General features: G+C 40.7%; 1 protein-coding gene across 6 annotated transcripts in view; it reads right to left on the reverse strand.

Moving 5' to 3' along the window:
* Positions 1 to 344: 344 nt before the first annotated feature.
* ZBTB20 (zinc finger and BTB domain containing 20) overlaps positions 345 to 26,596 on the reverse strand; it is a 512,445-nt gene continuing 486,193 nt past the window's right edge. For all 6 annotated transcript variants that reach the window (XM_052794817.1, XM_052794816.1, XM_052794813.1 and 3 more), the window contains one exon: positions 345 to 26,308. In XM_052794817.1, coding sequence (XP_052650777.1) covers positions 25,890 to 26,308 — 419 coding nt within the window. In that variant the 3' untranslated portion in view covers positions 345 to 25,889. The remainder of the gene's footprint in view (positions 26,309 to 26,596) is intronic.

Consider the following 26,596-nt stretch of genomic DNA (forward strand, 5'->3'; position numbering starts at 1 on the left):
CACATCAGTAAGGTGCTCAAAGAAAAAAAGGCAGCTCCCACTCCTGGAATGGGAAGCCACGTAAGGTGCTTCAAAAAGGTTTTTTTTTTTCTTTTTTTTTTTTTCTTTTTTTCAGTTTCAGACATTCTAAAAAAAGGACTGATTGAGCATGTGGTACGTGAGAGCAAGGCCGAGAGTTTTGAGACTTCTGACATCCTCCATAAACGAGAGCTTCCTCAGGGCAGGATGCATTTTTGTTTGTTTGCTTCTTTTTTTTGTTGTTGTGGTGGATCAGTTCAGATGCAAATTTTTTTCATATAAAACAAAAAAAAAAGTAACAAACCAACCCAATGTGAGAATTAGCGTAGAAGTCAAACTGCATTATTGGGCTGAGTTTTTGTTTTTGACTTTTTTTTTTTTGCCCATTCATTCAGTTAGCACCGTTCCTTTTTATTCTGGTTACAACCCAATTCCTTCTGTAATTATTGAACATACAGAAAGGACCAAGTAGTTGTTTTTATTTTTTGTGATCTGTTTCAAGAGCCCAACCATAATTCCTCTGCTGCTGCTGTGTTTGTGTAGCATCTGGTTTCATGAGCTTAAGAAGAAAGGTTAGTCTGCTGATATTTAAGGTTGACCTGTGTGTTTGTATGCATACACATTGTTCTATACATACACACTGCATGGAGTACATTTTAACTGGAGATAAAGTGAACTGGGTTCAAACACATATGCACTATCTTCCCCTTTGAAACAGTCTGGAGCTTTGATTTGATTTTTTTTTTTTTTTCTAAAGTGCATTTAAAGCAAAATAACTGGCATTCACATACCCCATGGAAAACACGATAGCAGTGGAAAGCTTGACTATGCTAAACTCCTTGGACTTGACAACGCCAAAAGCAAATGGGGCAGTGACAGGCCTCGGTGTAGGCAGCTATTCTTGGGCAGCACCATTGGCAAGGAGGGAAGGCAGGAGGTGGTGGAAGGGAAATTGCTTTAGAGGTTGAATATTTGAACTGTTTTCAATTCCGACATAGCTGTGTCATTCCCAATACAGCTTCCTTTACGATGATTAATGACCTCTGGCTTATGGATGTACACATCTGACTCTCCCTAGTTCTGTCTTTCATCGTGTGTGTGTCCCAAGTGCCAGCATCTATTAGGAATAAGGCACTGTTGAAATTACAGTTTTACAAAAGATGCAAAATAATCCAACCCTAACAATCCCGACTGCCCGCACTGCTCTCCTCCCCCTCCCTCCCTTTTTTTAGGGAAATATTGCATGTGATAGAGTTTATTCTTATGTTCTCAAAGTGTGTCAAAAGTAGGCCTTGGACAAATGTCTTAAATCCATCAGCACCAAAGATGGGTAGGAATACACCCTTTCTCTTGTATATATGTGCACACATGCAGACTGTTAATTAGGAGGGGGGAATAACTACACCATTCCCCTGCTGCTCCTCCCTGGCTCTAGAGCCCAGCCTAAAGAATAAATTTCCAGTCCCCTGTCCACAACATTTTCATTTACTGGATCACTTCTGGAAGTGATCACGGGATTTCTCATTCCCATCACCCAGGTGCTACAGGTTTTGCAGGTGGATGTCTGAAAGGGCAAGCTCCTGGAAAGCCTGCGTGGAGTTTTCTGCTGTGCAGGGGAACAGCACGGGGGGGGTGCCCACCCGCACGCTTGCCTGCCAGATGGACACTACTCGGGCTGCTTTGCACTGATTCTTAAAATCAGAAAAGCCTCTACAGCGCAGCTGGCTCCTTCATGGAGTCGGGGACACTGACCGTGCAGTGGGCAAGTCTGCAGGGAAGCCAGGCGGCAGCTGGGTCCCCGTCTTTGCCCACGAGCAGCTGTGGATTGCAAGACCCTTTTCTGTTATGCCAATGCGCTCTTTTCTCTCCATGGTTTCGACCTGGGAACAAGCCACGTTCCAGTAACTGGGTGGGGTTTATTGGCCCTAAAAATACTGCAGTCGGCCCATCATAATATGCATTTGCTGTGGCAGCTGTATATCCTTCTCCTGCTAAAATGCTGAAACCAATCCATCAACTACCTGCCCTGAGCCAGGATCTCAGTGGCTCCTCTCACCCTTCACCAAAGGCTAGGGCTGCCTCGTAAAGCAAAGAATATAGTAGAAAGTAGGAAAAGCAAGCAGACAGTAGGGGTTATAGCAAAGAAAGCATGAGACCAGATGGTCTAGCATTTAAGCTCTAGGCTGGTCAGTTTAGCCACCATCATTAAAATGGACTGAGATTAAAGGAGTCTAAACTGCTATGGACAGGGTTTTTAGAAGTGACACAAACCTTGGGTGGGAAATGAGTTGCCTTTTTCTCTTTTAGTGGTTTAGAAGTCATCTTGATAAGGCCACAAACTGCATTTGTCTTGTCAATGTAACTGCTTGGAAACGGCATAAATTGAAATTGAGTGAGTGCTTCACTCAGCTAGGACAGGAATGGGAGAGAGGAGCCACCCCATGCCCACTATGACTGCTCTGTAGGAGAGAGGAGCATCTGAGGTGGTGGTGGTGGAGGGTGTCTCCTTGGGAAGACCTGCTATGTGTGGAAAGGGAAAGGAGCTAATAGCATCTCCCCGCTCCCCTTCCCCTCACCACCACCTTACTGTTTTGCTGGACACCTATAGACAAGTAGCACTTCTAAAGAGCCTCCTCCTGCGTCTCTCACATGTGTAAGTAGGGGAAGGGGAGGAGGCTGGTATAATTACAAAAGGGGAAAAAGAAGGCACATGATTTTACTCAGTCCTGACTGAACCCACATTTTGAAAGCAAGGGCAGTTTAGGTGGAGGGCAAAAAAGTGCTCAGTGGAGCCGGTGCTCACTGAGAAGAAATCTCAGGGCAAAGGAAGAGGGAGAATAAAACGGAAAGGCAGGAGAAATGAAGGCCACATTCAGCTTTCTGTCTGCTTGACAGTCTCAAGATTTGGCTGCATTATTGTCCAGGAAGGAAGAGTCTGGTTGGTCTCAAATGTAGCCCAGTTACATATCTCCAGTTTTTGTTATGGCTGTTGGTGTCTTCCTCCTTCCCTTTTCTCCAGTCCCATGAGTGCCTGGAGCACTGCTTTAGTCTTTCTAAGCCTGTTCTTCAAAAAATCGAGAACACGGCACACCTGTTTGGTCGCCCTCAGGCTCTACTTCTCCTCAAATCCAGAACCACTGATCAAACTGAGTAGTGCTCCCTGCTGCTCACTCCCACTGCTGGGGTGCCAAAAAGGCTTGATTAGCGACTGAAAACACAAAACATCCTCATGGTTTCAGTTGGGTTGGTGAGTTGGTCACAAAAACCACTGGCTGGATGACAGCAAACAAAGGGAGCTGTTGACTGAGAAACTGAGATGTCATTTACAGAGGTCATTATGAGCATCGCGGCTCTCAGTCACTTAACCCCTTGCGCACCGCCACGTCTAGGTACCACGAGTTTTCTTTCTCCATCAGTGACTGTAAGTCTTTCTCATTCCTGTGGTAGATGGGAGAAGTAGAGCTGATGGCCCGGCTTTGGGATTCCAAAACACTGTTTTGCATTTTTTCCCCCAAGTCTCTGCCTCAAAAATGCATTTTGTTTCTCTCTTGCCCCCTCCCCCCCCCCCCCCCAATTTGCTCAGGATATCATAAAGCAGAGTAATGAGAAGTAGGACCACCAACAGCTCTATGAAGACACAGGGTGGTAAAATGCTTCCACACAAACTCACAGTCCAGTGTTTGTGACATTTCATAAATAACTTTTTTTTTTTTAAAAAAAGAATAACACAAGAACAATCCCTTTACTTACTCATCTGAAACAAAATAAACAGCAGTGGCTACAAACTTCTTCTTGTAACAATTACAAAAAAACTCCCAACAATACAATCCCCCAACTTTTAACACGCGCCTTGAATGGTTTTTTCTTTATTTTAAACCTCAAAACTGCAGCATATCCTTAAGGGCAAACTTTTCAATTAGTTTTTTCTTTCTTTTCTTTTTTTTTTTAAATAATGTGTTCACCAAAAAGAAAAAAAATTCCACAAAACAGTCTTGTACCAAGAAAATGCATTCAAAAATAGAAAATACTACACAACAAAAATATGTACCCTTCCTTTCCAAAAGAGTCTTCACAAAAATGTAGAAAAATGCCAACCATTTTTTTTTCCTTTCCTGAACACTTAACTTTCAACCTAGGGCACAATTATTTATTGACTTATAATGTCTGTTTTTGCATAAAATATGGAAGATAAAAACCAACTATCAGGACTGTGAAGTTACAAACAACACCTCATTATCCTCCCCACCCCACATTCCCTCCTTAGAAAACAAAACAGAGAAAGCCAATGTTTCAACAACTGATTGAAAGCCGTCAGGCTAGGAAAAACCATCAGCTGATATGGGGATTCAAAGATGCTGGCATAACAGGAAAATCATCTGCCTTTTAAAATGTATGCTCTTTGCATTTATCTCAACACAAGTCTCTGCCCCGCTGTACTCAAATGACCAGGCACTATGGAGACAGGACACTGCCGGGCACAGAAAGATCCGGGAAGAATTTGGGGCAATGAGCCAGGGACCGCGTGCGGGTGTGGGCACGCGTGTGCGCACGGCGGTGTTTTACTCGCAAAAGAACTGTTGCCATTTTGAAAGACAGAGAGGATGTTTCCATATGCCTTGAAAGTGCAAGGGCCATTTCTGGATCATAGTAGTTCAATACGCAAAAGTTTTACTATGCTTAATAGTCAAGTCCATTTTTCTGGCAAAGGCAGGCTCTTCAACCAGAGTTAGATCGTATCAGTTCACGGCTTAGAGTGGGTAACAGCTGAAAGCTGGTAGGCAAAAAGTGTCACACCAAGGTGCATCCAGAACTGATTTATTCAGTGGGAAAATGTTTTGCCTACCTTGAACAACATTCAAGGGGTATTATGCGATTAACACAGCCAAAAGACCAACCGTTTCGACAGCAATAAAATCTAGCAGTGGGAACTTAGGTACTACAGGGAAGGCAGCTGTATCTTGCACGCATGTGGCTAAATCCACCCTTTGTGTACCTCCTTTGACTTCATTGCAATTACATCTGCTTACACCAGGGATGAATTTGCCCCATGTGGTTCTGGATTTTATGAGTGTTGGCCATTTAGGAGCCCGACCCTGCAAAACACTGTGCTAAAATACTCCAGATTGCAGAGCTAGGATCAAAGAGGCTTCTCTCTTCTTTCGTCTGAGATTGTTTATTTGTTTTCTTTCTAGCGTATCTTTTAGAGGATGCTTCCATAACAAGGAAGAAGAGGGGAGCTTTTTCTTAGCCTTTTCCACTGCGTGGCTGTGTGTTTTCCTTTTTTTCAAATGGCAAAATGTGTTTGTGTTTACTTCCAGTGCATTTTTTTCTCAAAAATTCAAAACAAAAAGGAAACATTACTTTTCCCATCCTTCAAAAGGAAAACAAAAACAAAACAGACTGATAAAGTACAATACAATAAAAACCAGGCATTATAAAAGACAACGTGATGTGCAACAGCAATACCAAAGAAACAAAAATTATATATATATATATATTAGGATACAAATACGAATGAGCCAAGAAAGCTATCTAACCCCACTACTGGATGATTGGTAAGCATTGGTTAAGAAATAGGTAAGGCTATTCTGAGATTTCTAACTTAACACAGTTAACCATTGCTTCTCTCACACCTTCACTTCCTAAATTTTTCACCTTTCACTCACTGGTCTTGTATGTCTTGAAACTGATTTTTTTTCCTTTTCGTATTTTTTGGTCTACAGTAGAATTACATGTTAATAACAACAGCAAAACAAAACTCAAGCTTGTTGTGAGTATAAGTTGGTGCCACATCCGTGATGCAGAAGAAAGAAGACAGACAACAGAACAACTGCATTCAGTTTTTCACACACAAAGCATATTCAAGGGCAACAGCATAGTTGACCAAAACAAGTTTGGAGGGGCAAGCAGCAGAAGCTGTAGGTTTACAACCACACCAGCAACCACAGCCTGGTCTTTTACCTTTACCAGTGTCCTTGAGGACAACAGTAGCTCAGTTGCCATGTGGCTTTGCCATTCTTGTCATCTGGAGCAACAGCAGACCTGCCATCTCCTTACCACTAATTGCACTCCTGGTTTGATGGAAAACCAAAAGGAAAAGGAAAGATAAAAGGCTCCTAGCTGGGGCCAAGGCTATCTCTTGGTCACCTTGGCTGATGTGACAAATCACCAGCCAGTGTGATACTAGGATCAATGAGGGAGGGCACCTGGCTGGCAGGCCATTTGGGAGCAGTCTTGAAGCAAATTCAGACTGTCTAAGGTGATGTGACAGATTGTTTAGCCTCCTCCATTAGGGAAAAAGTGATGCACACTGACAGGTTACTCTGGGATTGTTCTGTTAGTGTAAATTCTCTTAGTTCAGCAGGGATGAGAAAGCATACGCTCTCTACTGCTTTCGAATTGCCTTCGTAAATGTCAGCATCACCCGCCACCAGAAGTGCGTTCCCTACAAACTTGGCTATAGCACTGTGACTGAAGCTCCATCGTGATTCCTGGCATTTTCTTTTTTTCCGTGGAACTTCTGAAACATAACATTTTCCTCAAGGGTAAGCTCTAAAATTACCATAATGTTGAAAATATCACTAGCATCTTATTGAACCATAACTATGCCAGATAGTCCCAGCAAAAACTCAAGCTGATCCTCAGCAGTGCTTGTCAACGTCGAGGAAAGGAACGTATAGAAACAAGATGATCAAACAGTACAGGGAAGTTCTGTTTTGGATCTAGCCCACTGGCCAAAGTGATTTTCATTCAAGAGAAAAGGTGCAACAATGAAGCAGGATGACAAATGGAGGAGAATTATGGAAGTTAGTGTTTCTCCATCTGGAGAAAAAAATTGGGCATTAAGTTATGCGGCATCTCTAGTCAGCAACATATGTTTTGGCTTCTTAAAATAAACCTCAAGTTATCCTTGGTTTCTCAGTCAAGCACTGTCTACATGGGGCTTTAGTACCATGCTGAAAAAAAAAAGAGTTTGTGCTATATTTAAATGCCGTTCCAGTCAAACTAGTTTCAAACTGACCATGTAAAAAGGAACAACTTATTTAAAAGCCATTAAAACTATACAATCACACTTAGGCCCACAAACTGATCTGGTCAAGCACTGTAACTGAGTGGGAACATAGGCTGGAGTTTGGCTTTTAAAAAACGGTTTGGTTCCGGTTTACGTGAACTAGACCAGTTTTGTTGAAACTGAGTCAGCTGGAATCAGGTTTAAACAGGCTGAATTCAAACCCGGGTTTGGAGCATGGCTCAAAGCCCACTTCTTCAGGTTGCAGTACTTTTTAAAAACTAGTGCAAATGGCATCTTATCACAGCATTGCAAGCATGCAGTGTTCCTCTCCTTGTCCAAATATGGTTGCCATCGGGTCACACCACAAGGGAGGAATATGCAGCAATCAGTCAGCCAGAACAGCTCAAACTACAGAAGTTCTTTATTTTACCACAGCAGGAAAGGCACTCTGGAAACAGCAGGCTCAGTAAACCCTCAGCTTCACTTTTTTTCTGGAGCAGTCCACTACTCCTCTTTGACAATGCAAATCCGCTCTGACAGTAGCAATAATGCAGCTGCCTTAAACAAGAAAACAAAACAAAAACTCACCTAAACAAAAAAGGGGAGTATTGGCTCATAACCTGAATTAACTTCAGCAGACAGACTTCATTTCCTCCCATATCATGACTCTGTAGCTGTCACTACTCTTGCAGAAGCAAATGCTGCTTTACAAATCAAAGGTGCTCTCCTGCCACTGTATTATGCTGGCTCGCAAATGAACTATGCTTTTGTTGGGCATCCACTGTCTCATTACTGGAAGATGACCTTCCAGTGGTTTTCATCTTGTAGGATTCCTGCAGATGGCTCAGAAAAGACTGCATGTTCTACTGTCCTGCCTGCTTTCAAGGGAAGAGTCATTCAGTAGTTCATCTTAGACTATACCAGGGGATATCTCCAGTTCTTCTCTTCCAGTCCTTTCAAGCCAGAACGGATGAAATCTCAGAGCTTGCCAGAAAAACACATCCTGAACAACAAAGTGTCTCCTGGTTCCAGACAGACTTGTTCCTTCCCACCCAAGACTTGCCTCTTGTACCTTATTCCTGCTCTAGTTCTTGATACTTTTCCTAAACGAGGCAGCCCAACAGACTGACCAGCAGCAATCCACTTTGCATTGTGCAGCTCTGTGTAAGTTCGGTACTACCCATTCCTTGGTACTAATGAAGCCAAAATGTCTTAGCTTCAAGTCTAAGGAGAAATTCAGGGCATGAATAGATTTTTGACCATCCAATTACTCTACACGTTCCTTAGCAATTGGATGACTACCTCCCCTTTTTTGTCCATAAAACCTCCGTGTACATTAGACAGGTGGTCCCTCCACTACAGGACCAAAGCAGATGCACTCATGTTTTACATTCTTCTCCCAATTGCTATACAGAGCATTTTTCATGATGCTGTTTTACCCTCTGGCAGAAGTTGTAATTATAGTCTTACTGAAGAGATTCAACACAAACTTTTGAGAGTTTATAGACCACAAAGAGCTACAGCAGAGATGGATCTTGCTGCACATTACTACTGTTTTCTTTCTTCTCATATTATGCTCGCTACAAAGTTAATGACCAAGGCATAGGCCAACATGCATCTTGACTGTAAAAATACTTTCCAACTTAGGATTCCATTTGGTTCCAGCCAAAAGCCTTCATAATGCTTGACTATCTGTTTGGGGAGAGAAATCAGGCTGAAGATCCTAAAATGCTAGACAGCATCTTTGCCTAAGCAGGAACATTCCTTATTGTACTGAATTCCACGTCACCCTTTCTTGTCCAAATGTCCTTCCTGCTCCCTCTGCCCCAAAGGCTTGACTGGAACACCTTTAATTGAGTGTTCAGTATGACTGTTTATTGCACTGTTCCCATAACAGCCTCAGAAAGAAGTGCTCTTTTGCAGTGACATTCCCCTTTGGTAAGCCTACTTTGTGGCTTCACTCTTGAGCTGAGAGTTCATGCTTATACAGAAGGGATGCTAATCACAGTCAAACCTCTCTCTGAAGAGATCCTATCTGACAATGCAAGTTTTGACATCTGAACTAGGAATTGGTATCTTTATGTTGAAGCCTTATGTTGGTTTTCATGCTGAGCAGTTCTCTTAACTCTCTCACAGCCCGAAAGAACACTCTCTAGAAAAAGGGGGAAAAAGACCTGTAGCACCCTGAAATCTGTGATGCCTCTTCAGTTTCTTTTATAGTGCTTTTTTTTACTTTTTCTTTTCTTTTTTTTTTTTTTTAACAGAAGCTATCCAATACAGCTATCTCAGTGTCTGACTAGTTGCTTAAAGTAAAGGAAACGCCAGTTCTCTTTCAACCTGGTCAGGTTTACGGTACGTCCTGTTTTCTGTGCCTATCCCTTTCTCTTCTCCCTTCCTGCTTAATTGGCCCCTTCCAATCCCACCACATGTAAATACATTTCAGTAGTGCAATGCAGTGCAGTGCAGTCATACTTAGTGCAAAAATAAAAAGCCTTATCCAGACCAAAAAAGCACAAACTCCCTCCCCACCCCACCCAGCCCCCAAGAAGTCAGCTCTCAGTAAAAGTATATGAATGCCCCAAAACAAAGGGGGATTTGCAGTCTCCCAGCCACACTTTCACATGCTTCATTTTCTCTCCTCCCACTCAATGTAGATATCTCATTAGCAGATAGGACATTTATCGAAAACGTAGTTAAGTCAAATGACGGAAATTGGAAAGGAGACAAGCCATTGTTTGGGGGCTGCAGAAAGAAGAGAACTAAATGGATACAGCAAAAAGGTCAGTAGTGGTTTTACACAAAGTTGTCAGATGCAAACTTTGCAAGGGCACACCTTGCAAAGGGCATGTGTAAGTGTGGATAAAAAAACCTAAAAAGCTTCCCTGTTCCCAATATACAGTCCTTATTTTAACAGTGCCCAAGCTAAGGTTCTGTAGTGCAATCAACTCTTCAAAGTGGCAGCTCTCTGTGGCCACCCTAAAACAAATGGACAGATCAACACAAACTTTAGTTTTTTCCCTCTCACGCAGACACGCACGTGCATGGACAACTCCCTCCCCATCCTGCAAATACACGAGTATATATATAAAGGATTTTTTTCACAGCCTTCCTAGGGCTATGGTGGGAAAAGCAGGAATTTTACTGACAGGCATATAAGCTCTTAAGTACCTCAAATTGAAAACACATAAGAAAAACAAAATAAAGCTCACTAATAACAAAGGCAAGCAGGTTACTGAATCCCCATCAGCCCATACCTCCCCTAGCCTACCTATCTCTTTAAACAAAATAAAACATCTGCCAGGGCTTGCCACTCATTAAGATATCACTTGGGAAAACACAACAAAGACTTTGGGGTACCCACTGGTTTGGAGATTAATTTCAGTTCGGACAGCCACAAGAGCCTCCATCTAACTATTAGAAAGGAGCATGGGGAACCACTAAAACAGTCTAAGAGGCCACAACGGGGAAGGAGGAGCAAGAAAGGGAAATGTATGGAAAAAGGAACACATTAGGGCAATACTGCTGCTGCTATATTAATCTTACTGTAATTGCCCAGTGTATAGAGTATTGCATGCTGTTTCACTTAGGCTCAGGCACATGCTTCCTCATGCCTTCTGCCTCTTCTCCCACTCCCAGTCCCTTGTTGAAGATGGCAGCTCACCCCAGAATGGAAACAAAAGCAAGTAGCAACAAATAAACCAAACGATAACCGAGAAGCAGGTTCCTCCTTACTTTTTCTCTTGCAAAGATAAAAGAACTGTGCCCTTGCCTCCAGGCACACTGTTTCATTCTAGTGCAGAGAAGTGTTTCACATGCACAGAAATAAGGAAAAAAACTAAGAGAAAGAATCTAAATAAGGGTGCAGCAATCCTGAATATCCACCTCCAAAACAGAAAAATGCCAGACCATAAGGACTTTTGCTGTTTACCAATGAGCCTATAATGAAAAACAGAGCACAATGGAATCGCTAGCCATGGCAAGGGGCCAGCACCTAAATCCAGTCTCTATGGGTGCAGAGCTACAGTGGCGTGTCCCATGCCAGAGCATACATAAGACACAAAACGGATAATGCATGCTAGCTCTTCTGTAAAATCTATAAACATCAATTTAGCCAGTAAAATCACCAGCAATGAATTTTCTTGCTGTTCAGCTGTGTGTACTTTGAGGGTGTCCTACCTGTTTGGTGAAATTCTAAGTCCACACTAGACTATGTGGGTTCCCATCCATTCTCCTGCATGCTTAATGCAGTAGCACTTTCTTAAAAAAAAGTCCACAGAACAGCTTGATGTAGAGCCTGAATTTGGCGTTATATAATCAGATATTACAAAGAAACAACTTTATTTCACCCACACGAATATGTGATCACCATTACAGAAAAGGTATGGCCAGAGCACTTCTGGGTAAAGCAGTCAGAAACCTAGAACCAAGTTACTCCAAATATCCAAATACGCAAATGCTTTTACATTGTTCTGGCAATAGAGAAGTAACACAGCAAGGGTGTAAATTAGGGAAAAGCGATGGCTGTGTATCATACATCTACACTAGCTGTTGTGGCTCACTATTTAGTTTTTTAAGATAAACACACCATCACCAGTCAAACCCAAAGAGGCTACACGCTTGTGGAATGAAAGACTCAAGGCTATTTACAACTCTCTGGACAAAAAAATTCCCATGCCTTGTTCAAAGGGAAGCAGCTGTCCTGCACTGTATAGTTCTTCTGAATTAAGCCTCCCAGCAAGAAGGAGAGACTATTTAATCACAGAGCCCTTAACACAGGCAAAATCTGCCTGGTGGAGTGAAACTAAATCTTGAGTCAGTTTTATGAAGAATAGAAACTTTGGGCAGAAACATACTAAATTATGGGCAAGTCCTGTGACATCTTAAAGGCTGTATATGAAATGAGTGTTTAGGACTACAGCTTTCTGGAGGACTACATATGCTTTCCTTGTCAGAGAAAATGCACTGAAGTCAACAAAAGAGCATGTGGGTCCCGCCTGCAGAATTTGGCCCACAGAGTATTGGTCCAATCAATTTTCAGGATTAAGTATAGACCTCACTGATGCTGACAAAAAAGGTCACACAGTACACCCTGCCTGAACTGAGCAGCCTATTTATCTTATGTTTGACAACAAAAACTCATTATGGGTGGAGTTTACGGGAAACCACCAATTTTCTGCTTCATTTCATTGTAAGAATTTCTTTGAATCTGAACTTTGGAGCAAGGATCTAGGGGACTGAATGCTCAGCACATATGAAACTGGGAATAAATTCCAGATTTAAAGGATCCCTATGAGTTTCACAGCAGTCCAAGCTACATCCTGGCGTTAGGACAAAGGAAACAGGGCACCCCAAAAGACAATGAAACTTGTTGAAGATACTTGTGAGCAAGTAGTTCTGACTCCACTAAATGAAAGTGTGACACCTCTTCCACCAATAAATAGGAACTATAAATTTTTTAAAAGGTATTCATACATTAAAAAAAGAGCAGCAGCAGATACTGGAGATTCAGTCTTTTCCTCTAAGTGGCACGGGTGAAGAGCAAGTCCCTTGTATGGAGTTCAAGCCTTCCTCTCTCCTGGGAGGCCCCCCAGTCTTTGGTGCAAGCACCCCCAAGGCAGGGGACACTCCTCTTATTCAACCTTGCAGCAAAGAGCTTTAAAATCCCTTTCTGTCCCTGCACAGTAGCATAGAGCAACATTCTCTTAGTACAAGGTTCTCCCTCTCGTGGTGACAGTGTTACCTACTTCAACTGTTGTGTTCCTCAAAAGCTGTACAACACAGAAAAGAAGTGCAAAAAGGAGCTGAATATAAATGCTGTCGACCACAGAAACGTCAGACCATGGCTTGGCATTAGCCCTGGAGGTCTACTTGGTCAACGAGGAGATGGAAAACGAAAGTAGTAATGAAAACCATACACTAGAATAAAGCTAATATTTAGACAGAGTCTTCCCTTGATGTTTGTATCATTCAAGGAAAGTCTCCAATGCAAGAATCTATAAAACTGTAAAGCCAGTATCACCTTCTGTTTTCTCTCTCCTTAGAAAAGCAGAAAATATGCACATACGATACGAGTTTCTTAGAACATCACAATTCTCAAGATTAGTATTTCTTCAGAGAATGAAAAAGAAAGGATACGTGTTCAAAAAAAGCAAGATTTCTGGATTCACAAATGACTGACTGTCTTTTATGTAAAAGATATGTTAAAATAGTGTTCACCAGCTGATTATTTTGTTAGTTTCACTTTCCCTTAGGCAATTGTATCTGTACACACTGTGTTCTAAAAGTACAATCTCTACTGTGGATAATCTACCTGTTTGGTACCATCCTGTTTGTAAAACCACTTCTTAGCCTAAAAATATAAACTGTAAACTGTATAGGATGCAAAATGAACTGAGGTGTTTAAAAAAGCATTAGGAAAAATAAAAGGCAACAAAGAAGTTAAATCAAGAAACACATTAAACTAGTAATTATCCTAAATGAATTACTGAACCTTACAAAGGATTAGCAGGGGAAGCGTGGAATGGGTACACAGCCATTTAAATGATCAGGCATTCTCAGTGAAGTGCAAACACTCTCTACGAAAATATGTATGATTCAGCATTCAGTCAAAGGAAAAGGCAAAGACCATGGTCAGAAAATGTGGACCACTGAATCAGCACTCTGTTGCAGCAGCTAACTGGAATTAATTTGGGAAATGGCACCTGTTTGGCTTAACAGGACAAAGCCCATCCTTTATGTAATAGGGTAATCTGGTTTTGTTACCTGCGTAATTAATATTGAGAGGATAGTCTCTTCCTTCCCTTACAAATGGGTATACACAGAATAAAGAAAAGCCGGACTTAGAAATCACTGCTGGAAGACCATAACTTTTAAACTGCAAGTAGAAAGAAAAAGGATGTGGTAGTGGCCTCCATGTAAGTGCAAATGGCAGATGGCAGGAGTCTGTAAGGAATGCCAGCACTTGATGATTCCCATGCTTGAAGTTCTCATTTTATTATCCCAAGATGTGGCATAGGTAACTCCTTCCCTCTCTTCCCACTCCAAAATAACTTTTTAAGTTTATTGATTTGCAGTGACACAGATTTCTTCATTCTCAGTGAAAGCACAGTTTGTAATTGATGTGACCATCTCTCATTTCTTTCAGTCTTCACACTTAGGAGAAATGAGATATAATTAATACCTCCTCCACAACCCTCATCCACTTGATTTTGCACATTTTCATTTAGGAGTGATATGTTATCCACCAAAGGAATGAAGGTCAGCTGAGATGTACCTGAATTAGAAAAGGAAACATAAATTCCCATGCGCTCGTAAGTTTGCACTCTTACAAAGTTTGGATCTAGACTTGCTGCCGGGGCTGTCTGTTGCAAGATGAGAAGACAGAAAGGACACCCCAAGCCATAAGGCTTGGTTGTCAATCAGCTTCCCCTGGCTTATTTGGACCTAGATGTTGACATATCCTTAGTGACATCTTTTTCAGCAGCTCTGTGGTAACAATCAAAATCTAGTGGGACTGACCCAAAACTCAGAACCAACAGCAACATGGTGTGAAGATGATAAAGGCAACACTCACCTTGGAAAACTTTTGAACTGAAACTCAAACTTGCAGAGGTTGTTTTTATTTGAAAAAGGGGGGATCAAGTGGATAAGTAAAGATGCAATTGGAATATATCAATAGTGCTGGATGGAGGTATTATTTATCCAATTCTTTGCAAAATCCGCTGGCCACATTTAGCATAACTGCTCAGAGAATAATATTTCTTCTACCCCACGTTAGCGTGGAGGATAATTTTAGGACATCTTAAAACTTTAAAGAAACAGAACTTGGAAAGAGTGAAAGACCACTTGCGGCATCTTTCTCCAAGGCTAGGAATGGAAGAGGAAAGTGACATACGCTTTTACAAATGAAATAACAGGACATCTTAGAAGAGAGCTAATAGATAACCTTAATTGTCTTGACTAATTGTTCTTCTGTTATGAAAGGGTAGCAGGGAACAATCTCTAAATTTTTGTAGAGCCTAATACTGTTTTTACCTTTTCTTAAAAACATTACTTCCCTACATCTTGCTACATAGAGATTTTAAAAAGCCTAAAAAAAATACTGGTAAAGACAATAAAGAAGCCAATAATATGAAAAAGCACACTAGAGCTGTAGTAATGATTGTTAAATGCTTCAAATAGCTGCAGCAGCTGATTGGGTTGTGAATGATACATGTGAAAAATTATTTTTCTATGATCATAGGCAGATGCAAAAGTTAAATGATTATACTATGTATATATATTGATATAGAATTGCTATATATATTGTGTACTGTATGTTCTAGCTTTCAGAAATACTGTATTGTAGTGTACTGTACTTAACTAAGCAGATCTAAATAGCAACTTGTCATTTTCCACAAAGTCACTAGTACTGTTAACAAAACCCCAAAAGTCTATTTTCTCCAGTAAAAGAAATACATACTGTTACAGTCACAGACATTTTGACTATAGAGAGACAATGTACATTTAACCAAAGAAAAACCCCAAACCAAAATAAAAACCTCACCCCAAAATCAACCAGCCAAAATTGTTGCATTTATCGTCTTATTCAAAAGGGGAAGGGAAATGCCCCCAATCTAAGAAGAGGAATAACATTTACTGAACTTTGTATGAGTGTAAATGGAAGAAAAAAATCCCCCCCAAATCTTCTGGGACAAGAAGAATCCCCCAATCAGGCAAAAGAGTTAAAGGAATAAAATGCTACTTTTAGGGCCAACATGATACCAAAATAGGCAGCTGTAGCTAAACGTACTTATTCATCTCACTAACTAAATGGGCACAAAATGAGTTCTAGAAATCCTGCAGTTCTCATGGATTACATATGGAATACTCTCACTGACGAATTTCTTCTCCTCCTGACAATCTACAGTCTTCTAGACACACTAACCATGTTCCAGAAAAGATTTTGGCAAAGACCATGGGAAAGAAAGTTAATTGTTAGTGACTGCACATTTGGAATGGATTACTCAGATTAATTGTAAAGATATTCATAGTCAACATGTTTCAGAGTATGTGAGGTGGGGAAAGAGCTGTTTGATACGGCGCTTTGGATACTAGAAGCTCCAGACCTGGAGTATTTGGGAGTCTCTCAATACACTGTGTTGCTAACTGTTTAAAGACTTGGTATTTTTTTACTGTTCTTTTTAAGGGGAGGAAACAGGCAAGTTAATTTATTTTGCTTGGATTTTACTCCTTTGTCAGGTGAACATGTTGCAATTCAATGGAAATGAGTGACTGAACTCAACATTATCGTTCCAGAGCTGCACCATCCCATGGATGCCCATCTTTGCTAGTGAAGCCTGCTGAGCTGGACTGTTTTATTTATTTTGTGGCTGAAAGACCACGCAAGGCTCTGAGAGGCACACTTCAGCCTTCCTTTCAGAATGGGTACTCATGAAAATACACTGGACCGAATCTGGGTGTCATGTTTTGAATGAAGGCAAACATCTTATTTGGGCAAACATCCAGTCAAGAGCATTTGGCCAACAGAATGTGTTTTACGAATATATGTGTGCATATATACTGTATGAGTAGTGCACTTATTTTTCATTAGATTCATATAGATTCATGCCAATGCTCCAGTTAACGTTGTAACCGCTGTTTCATCGAAACCCTTTCCTGAACCATGCGAGTCAACACAATTAGCAACCTGTCCGTTAAAGCCAGAAAGAGACAGCTAGCTAGCTACTTACACATGCACACATACACATGCATACTCACACATACATTTGCACGCACGCACACACAGAGGCCATATAATTTGGTTTTATTCAAAGATCCCATAGGTACCAACAGACTATGTGACAAATGAAAGTAAAGGACTTCATGGGAAAAGTGATAGGAAGTAAGTTGTGATATATTTTCAGGGCAGCTAGGTGAATGTAATCCTGCTTCCTGAAAGTGATGGTCCTCTTTAGTCAAACCGCATATATTCAACATGGGGGTTGAACTTTTATGGGACTTTATAAGGTTCAACGAAGAACATGGCAATATCCAGGTGGCAAAAAGGAGCATAGTGAAATAGAAAAGGTGCCTAATTAAATGTACAGATCTCAGAAAGATACCTGTCTGTTTTGGAGGAACAGGACACTGCAGAATCAGATGGTTGAGCACAACAATAAGTATCTAACCAAGCTCTGCACTTTCCTCAAGTGTCATAGGACTGTGAGCTTGGCAAAAAATCACCAAGTCAACTGTATGAAGTGTGCACACTGTAGAAGTCTGCAGTTCTGCCTGGAAAATACCTAAAGCAAGAAATGTTTTGCTACACTGGTACCAGATTTTCCAGCAGGGTAAGTCACAGTGGGGACCTTATGAAAGCACATGGGCTACTGTAATACCTAAGCCCAACCTGACATAGCGCATTTACAAGGGATGCTTGGGGTGTGGCTGCATGACTGTGTATGAAATTTTGCAGCACAAAGAGGGCTCAAGTGCCAATAAAGTTTGCATGAGGAGTGGAAACAATATCCCTATGGGCTGAACTGGATAGATGTTCTCACACATGATGGGATATTGGCGGGTCTTTTGTTCATATAATGATATTGCTGCAGCAAAAGGATATTGTTAGAATATGTTTTTCTTAAAAGAAAACACAGCTAAACCAATCAAAGGGCCTACATTTATCTCCAGTGACGTGCATGCAAACCCAAAAGTGCCAATACAGGTTGCACTGATAGAAATTAAGAATGAAATTTGTCACTGGGAAGTAGCTTTTCACCGGATTTCTCTCTCATGAATTCCACTGGCATTGGCGAGGCTGGAGTCAGTAGTCAAATCACACAGCCTTACCTCCCAATCATTCATTTGGTTTAAGGATTTACCCTCCAGTGTTTTACGGGGAGCTGATGCCAACCAACTCAATCAAAAGGAGGAGATCACTTTGGAAGAGGACCAAACCTGGAGCTGTAACTGAAGGTAAGAAACAGTTGAGAAGCACCATCCAATGTGAAGAGACCACTATGCCTCACTAATACTTCTTTATCTCTTCCCTACCCTCTCAAACAGGAAAACACAATATAACACATTTCACACGAAGGGAATGTTTTAGATGAAGCTTTGCTACAGATACAAAACATGAGTACACTCCATACTGCTCAGACACATTTCTGTTTTAAGGCAGCAGTTGTATACAAGGCTGTAGTGTATTCAAGGCTGTAGTGTATTTGCTTCCCAAAGAAGTATCTTACTGCTCTTTGCTTTTTGAAAAATAGTTGAGGACAAATGTGTAAATTGGGGGTGTTAAATACATAGTGTTTGGAAGATCTTCTTGGTCTGCTTACCTCAATGTTACACTCCTTTTCCTAGGGGAAACATTAAAAGTTTTCCTTGGGCGTATGTGGTTGTGCACAAAAATCTCAGTTCACTGACTGTGGGGAAAGGAAGTCAGTGAAGCAGACTTAGTTCTAGTGGTGGAAGCTGTGATCATGTATAACATGAAGAATCATGTTATAGTAGCAGAGTTCTGCATATCTTGAGTTGGCCTCTTATTATTTTAAAAGCTTTTAATGAACAATTCTTGGGGAAACTGGCATTTAAATACCATGACTAATTCTTCTTCTGATGTAACTTTGCTAGAATTATGTTTAGAATATGTTTGACTCCTTGTATTTTAAAATAAACCCAGAAACTCCTGAGTTACCAATTGCAATGTGAATAGTGATTTAAAGCACATTATGGGTCCAATTTACTTTTTTACCTTATTGACAGTAGATCAGTCAGCTCTGCTTCTCCTACACTTGGACTCTCTCATAATGCCTGGGGATCAAGCACTACTGCAGAGGCTAAAATGCAACAAGAAGCCAGCACTGTTGCTAAATATATAATGAAAAAATATCTATTAATATTTAACACTGTATTTTTTTTCACTAAGACCATAAATTTTAAACCAAAATTATCTAACAGTATCCTAGTAATTATAAACATTAATTCAGAGTGGATATTTGTCCAGATACTGGCAGACATACACAGGGAAACAATTCTTTCATTCACCAAAATTTTGCCTTTGTGTAAGTCTACTGTTTCCATCTTAGTTACTCCTGATCTATAACAGAGGGGGATCAGAAATAGAAACATTGAATGCATAACATTTTTTCTGTTCCTAGAGGCACTAATCTAGTTGATTAGTTATCAGCACTGGGAATAATTAGATGGATATACACTATTACCTAACACATCTTGTTTCTCATTTACATATTTTCTTAGAAAAATGAAACAAAGATTCCCCCTTGTGCTTCACAACAATAAGTCTAAGAGAGTAAAGCATTCTTACTTTTCAGACAGGTTGTCTGTCAGCTTCTCCCTTATGGACCAAATCTCTCTGTTCTATGCTAAAGAAAACACAACCCACCTTTTTGTTTTGTCTGAGTTAATTTGAAGAATATGCACATACCTAAAATTCTCTCCAAGTTTACCAGCTTAGTCATCTGTCAAAATCTGGGGACTCCTTTGCTCCTGCTGAAATTAATTGGATCACTGAGTAGCTTTAAAGGAAGCTAGCTGAGACCTTATTACTTCTAGCAGGACAAATAAGGTTAACAGCAGCAAAAACCCTGACTTGGCATGGCCACAACAAGCCCCTGATAGACATGAATCTAGCATTAGGCCACCTTCATACACTTGGCTGTCTTACTGGACATGCTGCAGAAACTTGGTACTTCTAGTATCTGCCCCTCTGCAAGGCCTTCCTACCCGATTTTGGTTTCTGTCAGTGGGACACAAGTGCTGGGAAAGGTTTGCATTGCATTTACAAACTCAAGACTCCAGATTTAATGTATTATCTGTAGTTTCTCTCATAAGCCTTTCTTCGGCAGAGCTGTGATCACTTAGGGTCCAGATCCTACTGAGTGACAAGCGTCCTGGGAGCAGAGGAGGCTCAGAACCTCTCAGGGCTAAGTTCTCATCACATTACACCTTCCTTCATGAATTTTCACAGCCAGCACAAAAACAAATCAGGGAATGTGAAAAGCAGCTATTTTGCTTTAGGCTGATCACATGCTGCTTCAGTTAGGCTACCTGCTGATTCATTTCTATCAGGTTTATTTCAATAGCTTAGAGGAGCTGGATGCTGAATTGAAAGGGTTGGATTACGAAAATCTAGTTTTCCTTGACAGAACAGCCACCAGGTGCTAATTTGATATTATATTTCTTTTTGGGCAGCAAGTCATCTTCAGCAGTGAGAGCTGGAGGATTTCCTTAGCATAAGACTGTCAGAAGGGTCACATATCTACAGTCCTAGGCATATTGAAGGTCTGGTTATGTTTGAAATGGTTTGGGTGCTTTTGATTTTGGATTGGACTCTACACTCCTGCAAATAGTATGTTTTGTACCTTCTCACTATAGGATTTTCTTTCATTACTAACGACAGGCAGGACATGCTAGCATAATACTCAGTAATGGCAAGAGATTTGTTCCTCCACCGTGTGAATGATCCAGCATTAATCAAATAGCTCAAGGCTGACTGAAATCAATCAGTTTGGGGTTGGTAAGAAGTGAGGGGGCTGATGGTATGTGGGTTATTACTCAAGCCTCCTTTGGATGAAAAAGAAATAAGAAGGAAAATGGGTACCACTTAGCCTCTTTGATCTTAGAGCAAAGGGAAATCTCATTCTCTTAGAAAGTCAATTAAATGCCACTCTTCCCTGTTAGCTTACTGTGAATTTCAGCTGGTTTTGAAAGTAAGTAACAGCATGGGCCAGAAGTGGGCCTAGTGGAAGCATGACAGTTGCTGAGAAAGTGTCCCCAGAGCAGCTCCTGCAAAATATCTATACCTATTTCCCTTATGAGAGACTAGTAAGAGGGGTTTTGTGAGAGGAGGGACCAGACTGAAATACCATATTACAATTTCTAGACTGGTGTAGTCCGCTGGTGTGTTCCCATTATTTATGAGTTGCACTTGCTAGTCCTCTGCAAGAGGTCGCTGTAGAAGAACCTCACTAATTGCACACACCCCAGACACGCACACGCACACACTCGGTAGCTGTTCTCTTCTTACGAACCAGCAGACTGATGTTGGGCTCCTGCATTCCTTGTGGATTCAGATTTCCCAGAGAAAGGCAGACTTCAGTGGAATGGGCAAGAGAAGTTAAATTTTGGGTCTCTGATTTATGATTTCACATAAAACAGGAAAGAGGGTGTTTCAATGGACAGCAACAAAATTCCTGAAAAGGAATCATTTCAACAAGGTGGTAAGTAACCTGAGGAACTCACTTCCACAGGATAGCACTCGGGCCACCTAGCAATTAATAAGCTAGATCTTTAAAGGAGAACGAGAATTATCTGCCACAATATATAATTTTTATATGGGATAAAAAGTTAAGGCCATAAATTATTATGTCTTTAGGTTATAAGCAGATACATAGCTAATGAGGATTATAACAGATCTTCTCTCTCAGGCTTATTACTTTGTAATTATCCAACATGGGTCTTTCATCTTCATCCAAATCATCCGTAACTGGCCATGTGTCAGAGACAGAATAGTGGGCGAGGTGGACCAAAGGGCAGATCTGCTCTGGCCAATCCTACATTTTCAATTGACTTCATCAGCCTCAGCAGCAGTAAGAGAAGGCACTTACCTCCCATTTACTCTCAGGCTTCCTTTATTGCACTTTTGCCTTGTAGAGGCCTTGATTCATATGCTTGAATTTATGTCCTATTTAATGCCCTTTTCCATTGCCAAAGCAATATAAAGAGAGCTTTAGGGAAAGTGAGAATCAGGCTCAAGGAATGCAGGATATTGCATGCTCCATCAGAGGGATGTGTGCTACAGTCTGCTCTTTCTCATCTATATCATTTTATCAGGTGTTTTGAAGGAAGCCTTTCAAGCCTACTGAGATGGATGCGCTCAAACACTGTCAACAGCAGTTTGTAGATCATTGTGACTGCTAGTGTAACACAGGTGTTCTTTCTGCTAAGGAATATTGTAGCAAAACATGAAACTTGATGATACCTGTAACATTCAGATATTGTAGTTATTTCCAAGTAGTAAATAAATATTTCAACAGATGGGAGGAAGCATTATTAAAAGAATTTAACATTTTAAAAGATAAAGGGGTCTATGTTTGAGCTCCTAAGTTCATAGAAGGGCACAAATAAGTGACCTGATGAGCATTTTCAGTTACATTTGCAGTCATGCTGCAAGCTGCTCTGTATTTTACAAAATCAAATCACTAATTTTTGAGCCTGGAAGTTCAACAAAATCAGTTTATATTTCAGGCAGCCATTTGTGAAGACCTTGGCCTTGGCCTAAGCTCTTTGACAAGTGATTTAGAATTCAATCTAGTATGCCTGAGCTTTACTTTAAGAAGTTTATTTTTTTAAATGGCACCCTTCATTCATTCACAACTGAACTTTATTTCAGTTCAAATTTATTAGGCCCCATAATAAATTTGCATTTCAAAGATGATGCTTCTCTGATTTAAGGAAGGTTGAAAATTGAAGAATTAAAATTTAGATAGGATTTTTCTCTCTAAACACCATAGTGTTCAAATTTTGGCGGATGTAAACCCTGATTCTTATTTCCTGTGTGCTGGCATATCTCCTCTGGTATCAGAACCAAATTCCAGAATATGCTACATCTTGACTATAGTTCACCAGATTTAACAACGGCAAATTAAACAGCTTTTCCCCAGACCTCAGATGACAAACGAGCAGCTACAGATTTTTAAGCTGGGTAAAATTCTTCATTAATTCCTCATATGGGAGAACACCAAACTCTTCGATACTAAAGACCTCAGAAAAAACTCCTTTCCTCAGAGAAAGACCTTCAATCCTTTTGTAGAGGTTCACCTTCCCCATTTTCTTCCACACCCTTGTCTCTCGAACCTTTATTTTCTGTTCAGATTGAGTGTGTCTTTACATGGCAGATACTAGTTCTCCCTCTCTGTGTCTTAGGCTTTGTCTTTTCACTTCTCGGTTTACATGCCAGCATTGCTTTTACCAATGTGGTTATGAGAACAGTATTTGTTAACTAACTTGTGCTCCTTCTCCAGCCCTCTTGAACTACGCAAACAAACTGGTAACAAAAAAAGATGTTACCATATAAGAGACTCATTTGCTCTGGCACTCGCCTCAAAGTCTCTTTATGCTGCCTACTGCACCTGAGAATCAGGGCTTCAATGTTTAGGATTGGCTGAACAATACCTTGCAGGGTACAGAAAGATTCTGAGACTGAACCACCTGTCAGTTTTTTTCCCCAAAATAAATCAGTAATGGAACAGGCATAGAACATAGCAATGAGGTTACCTGTGCTGAATCACAGACATCTGATACAGAAGTAAAGAACACGCAAAATTGTATGTGGAGATCTATCAAGTCAATAGTTAGAAAGTTGTCCAGCATAAAAGAATGTCTTATGTGAAATGCTCAGTGTTCACAAGCAAAGTTTTGTAAACTTAAGAAAGCTTAATTTAAATATAGACACAAGTAAAAGCTAAACTAGCAATTTTTTCTTCTTTTTTTTTTTTTCTTTTTGCATATTTTTGTTAGGTGCTTCTTCTCTGCCTAAAATGTAAAGTCCAGAGTGCAGCTGGTGCAAATCCTAGCTATGGATTTCAAGCAAGACAAAGATAGTGTCAGACACTGATCCAACTGAACTAAGGACCCATGTACTTTGGGAGTTGGCTTTGGGGGAAAAATTCTCACACAGATACACAGAAGACGACTAGGGAGAACACCAGCCCAAACATAATAAAACAAAATACAAAACATCAACATATATATGCAGATCAGGAATCAATCTTTCACACTGATCCTACATTCCTTGCATAGCTTTGCATATGCAGAGAATGCGGGATGTGGCCCTTCAGTTAGACATTTTTGCAAATGAAGAAGGGAAGATTATTTGCAATGGTAACATTTTAAGTTATTTTGGCATCAGCACAAATTACCAGGGGCAGGATCAGATTCCCACACAAATATGGAAGCTCTCTACTGAGCAAGGCAGGGATGAGAGAACAATACAGCAGACTAATTCTTGTCCAGTGACCAAAAAAAAGGGAAATTCTAGTTATTACACACTTCCAAAACTTTCATACCTTTTCAAATAAGAAGAAAGAAAAGACTACAGATTCTATCATCCCAAAACCAAGGGAACATTGCTAGAAAAATCCTTCTCAAAGGAACCGCCCTTCAGCAGAAATAAATTCTGAGATGGAACCAAAAAAAGGAACAACAGAACCTTGGTAAGAGCCAAAAGAGAACCACGTAATTAAACGAAGTAGCAGTTCAAATGATACTGCAGGATGCACAAACTCTAGTAGATAATCTCACAGATGACTTCACAGAGCCCCTCATCGACCCAGGTAATTCTTGATTCCATTAGAAAAGAGAGAGAGAGAGAAATACTAGAAAAGAAAATTAAGAACATCCTTCCTCTTTTTTAAAATAAAAATCAAGATCATCTCCCCTCCCCCCCTCTATCTGGAAGCAGGTTAGCTAACCTTAACAGTCTCAATTTAAAATAAAATATATATTTATATATATATTCATATATATAATAAAAGAGAAGATATTAGTGGCAGTGTACGCAAAACAAAAAAGAAAACAAAGAAAAATTACTTTTAACAATCTCACTTTTTTTGTTTTTTTTTTACACAAATACTGTTGTAAATATATTAAAAAAATCAGCATTCTATCTGGTAAACGTCACTTTTGCCCCTCTATAAAATTTTGAATTAAAAAAGTCCCAAGAACTCTTTTTTGTTTAATTATTATTCCCCTCCCCACCCACCCTCTATTCCTCTTTCTTCCACAAGAATAAATCCTGATGCAACTTTTTTTTTTGCAAAGATTGTGGGAACTAACCCTTCTCTTGTACCTAGATCCATCGGTTGCAACCTCTGATATCTTTGATTTTCCTCTGTGTTTCTCTTTGCCTTCTGTGAAAGTCCCTCTTGATTGTGCTGAGGCCCTGGGCTCAGCGAAGACACTGAATAAATTACAAAAAAGCCACCGTTGCTCGTTGTCTGAATCTTCTTGGTTTCTGCTGTAAGGTGGTGGTGGTGGTATGGGAAAAGCAGCGGGGAGGGTGCGCCAGAGAGCGTGGGATGGAGCAGAATCCAGGTGAGGAACCTCTGATTCTTTTTCCTCACTTTGCAGGGACTCCACACTATCCAAGCCACACTGCCTCGCACTCCCCTCAGCCCTTTCGCGTGTTTGTGGATGCATGTGTGTGTGAGAAAGCAGACACGTGGTGGAAACCAGCAGGGCCTTGTTTCCTCTGGTTGCTGCTCAACCAGAAGCAAAATATTCCACAGTTCTAACTGGATACTGTGAAGTCCGAAAGCGGTCAGCATTGTGAATTATGTCCATTGAAACACTGCGAGCGGTGTACTTATAACGACAGTAGGCCTTGTAGATTTGTAATATATTTTGTTTTGTTTCTTTTTTTTTGTAGTGCTCTTCACAAGTGAGAAAAAAGAAATCGTTTTTTTTTTGTTTTCTATTTTTTCTGTCTGTTTTTTGTTTTTTTTTTTTGTGGTTTTTTTTTCGTTTGTTTTTTGTAGTAAAGAAGGGTTGTATTTAGAGGCCAGTAGCTAGAGATCCAACCAGTGGAGCTCATGAAGCACTACCTGGCCTTAAGGCCACCATCCGAGGGAGGCTGGGAAAATTATTATTCACCCAGCCTCCGGAAATGTAATGTACCAGCAGGCAAAAAACAGTTCTTCATGTAGTACAAAAACAACAAAACGAAACGAACCCAAAAAAAGGAGGAAAATAAAGGTAAAAATGAAACAAAAATCATTTCTTAAATTCTAGTGCCATAGCTTTTTTGTTGTTTCTATTTTTTTGTTCATAACAAAGAGAGAGAGAGAGATTCTACTTATCCGTCTGACACATGCATCCTCATGTGGTCGTTGAAATGCTCGATTTGGTCAAACTTAGCTGGACAGACAGAGCAGACGTACGTGGTCCCCTCCGTGCAGGCCACCACCCCGGCAGGGACAGCCCTCGCGCCGGTGCCGGTGGCTCCAGGCGTGCCGTTGGTGGCACTGTGCAGAGCCACATGCCTCTCCAGCAGGGTCTTGTGGGAGAACTTCTTCTTGCAGATGTAGCACTCGTAGGACTTCTCCCCACGGTGGAGGCGCATGTGCACATTAAGGGAGCTCTTCTGGGTGAAGCGCTTGTTGCAGATACTGCACTGGTATGCCCTCACGCCAGTGTGCGTCACCATGTGTTTGATTAGGTAATCCTTTAAAGAGAAGGAGCGCCAACAGATGCTGCATTGGTGGGGTTTCTCACCTGCCCATTACCAACGAGAGAGAGAGGGAAAGAAAGAAAAACAGACAAAAAAAAAGATAATAAAATTAAACCAGCTTGGTACTGCTCTTTCCAATAAACTAATGGTAAGTCTCGCAGGGGTCTTTGGAGAGGTGCTCTGGCTAAGAGAGAGTAATTCTGTTAATAAGTGTGTTTTGATACACAACATTTTTTGCAACCAGAGGTTTCAAAATGCTTTACAAAGGGGGCTATAGGTATTTCCAATCCACATATAGTAAAAAGGAGCTCAGGTGATTTCTTCAAGTTCAC

This window comes from Harpia harpyja, chromosome 8 (assembly GCF_026419915.1).
Source record: "Harpia harpyja isolate bHarHar1 chromosome 8, bHarHar1 primary haplotype, whole genome shotgun sequence".
Lineage (NCBI taxonomy): Eukaryota > Metazoa > Chordata > Aves > Accipitriformes > Accipitridae > Harpia > Harpia harpyja.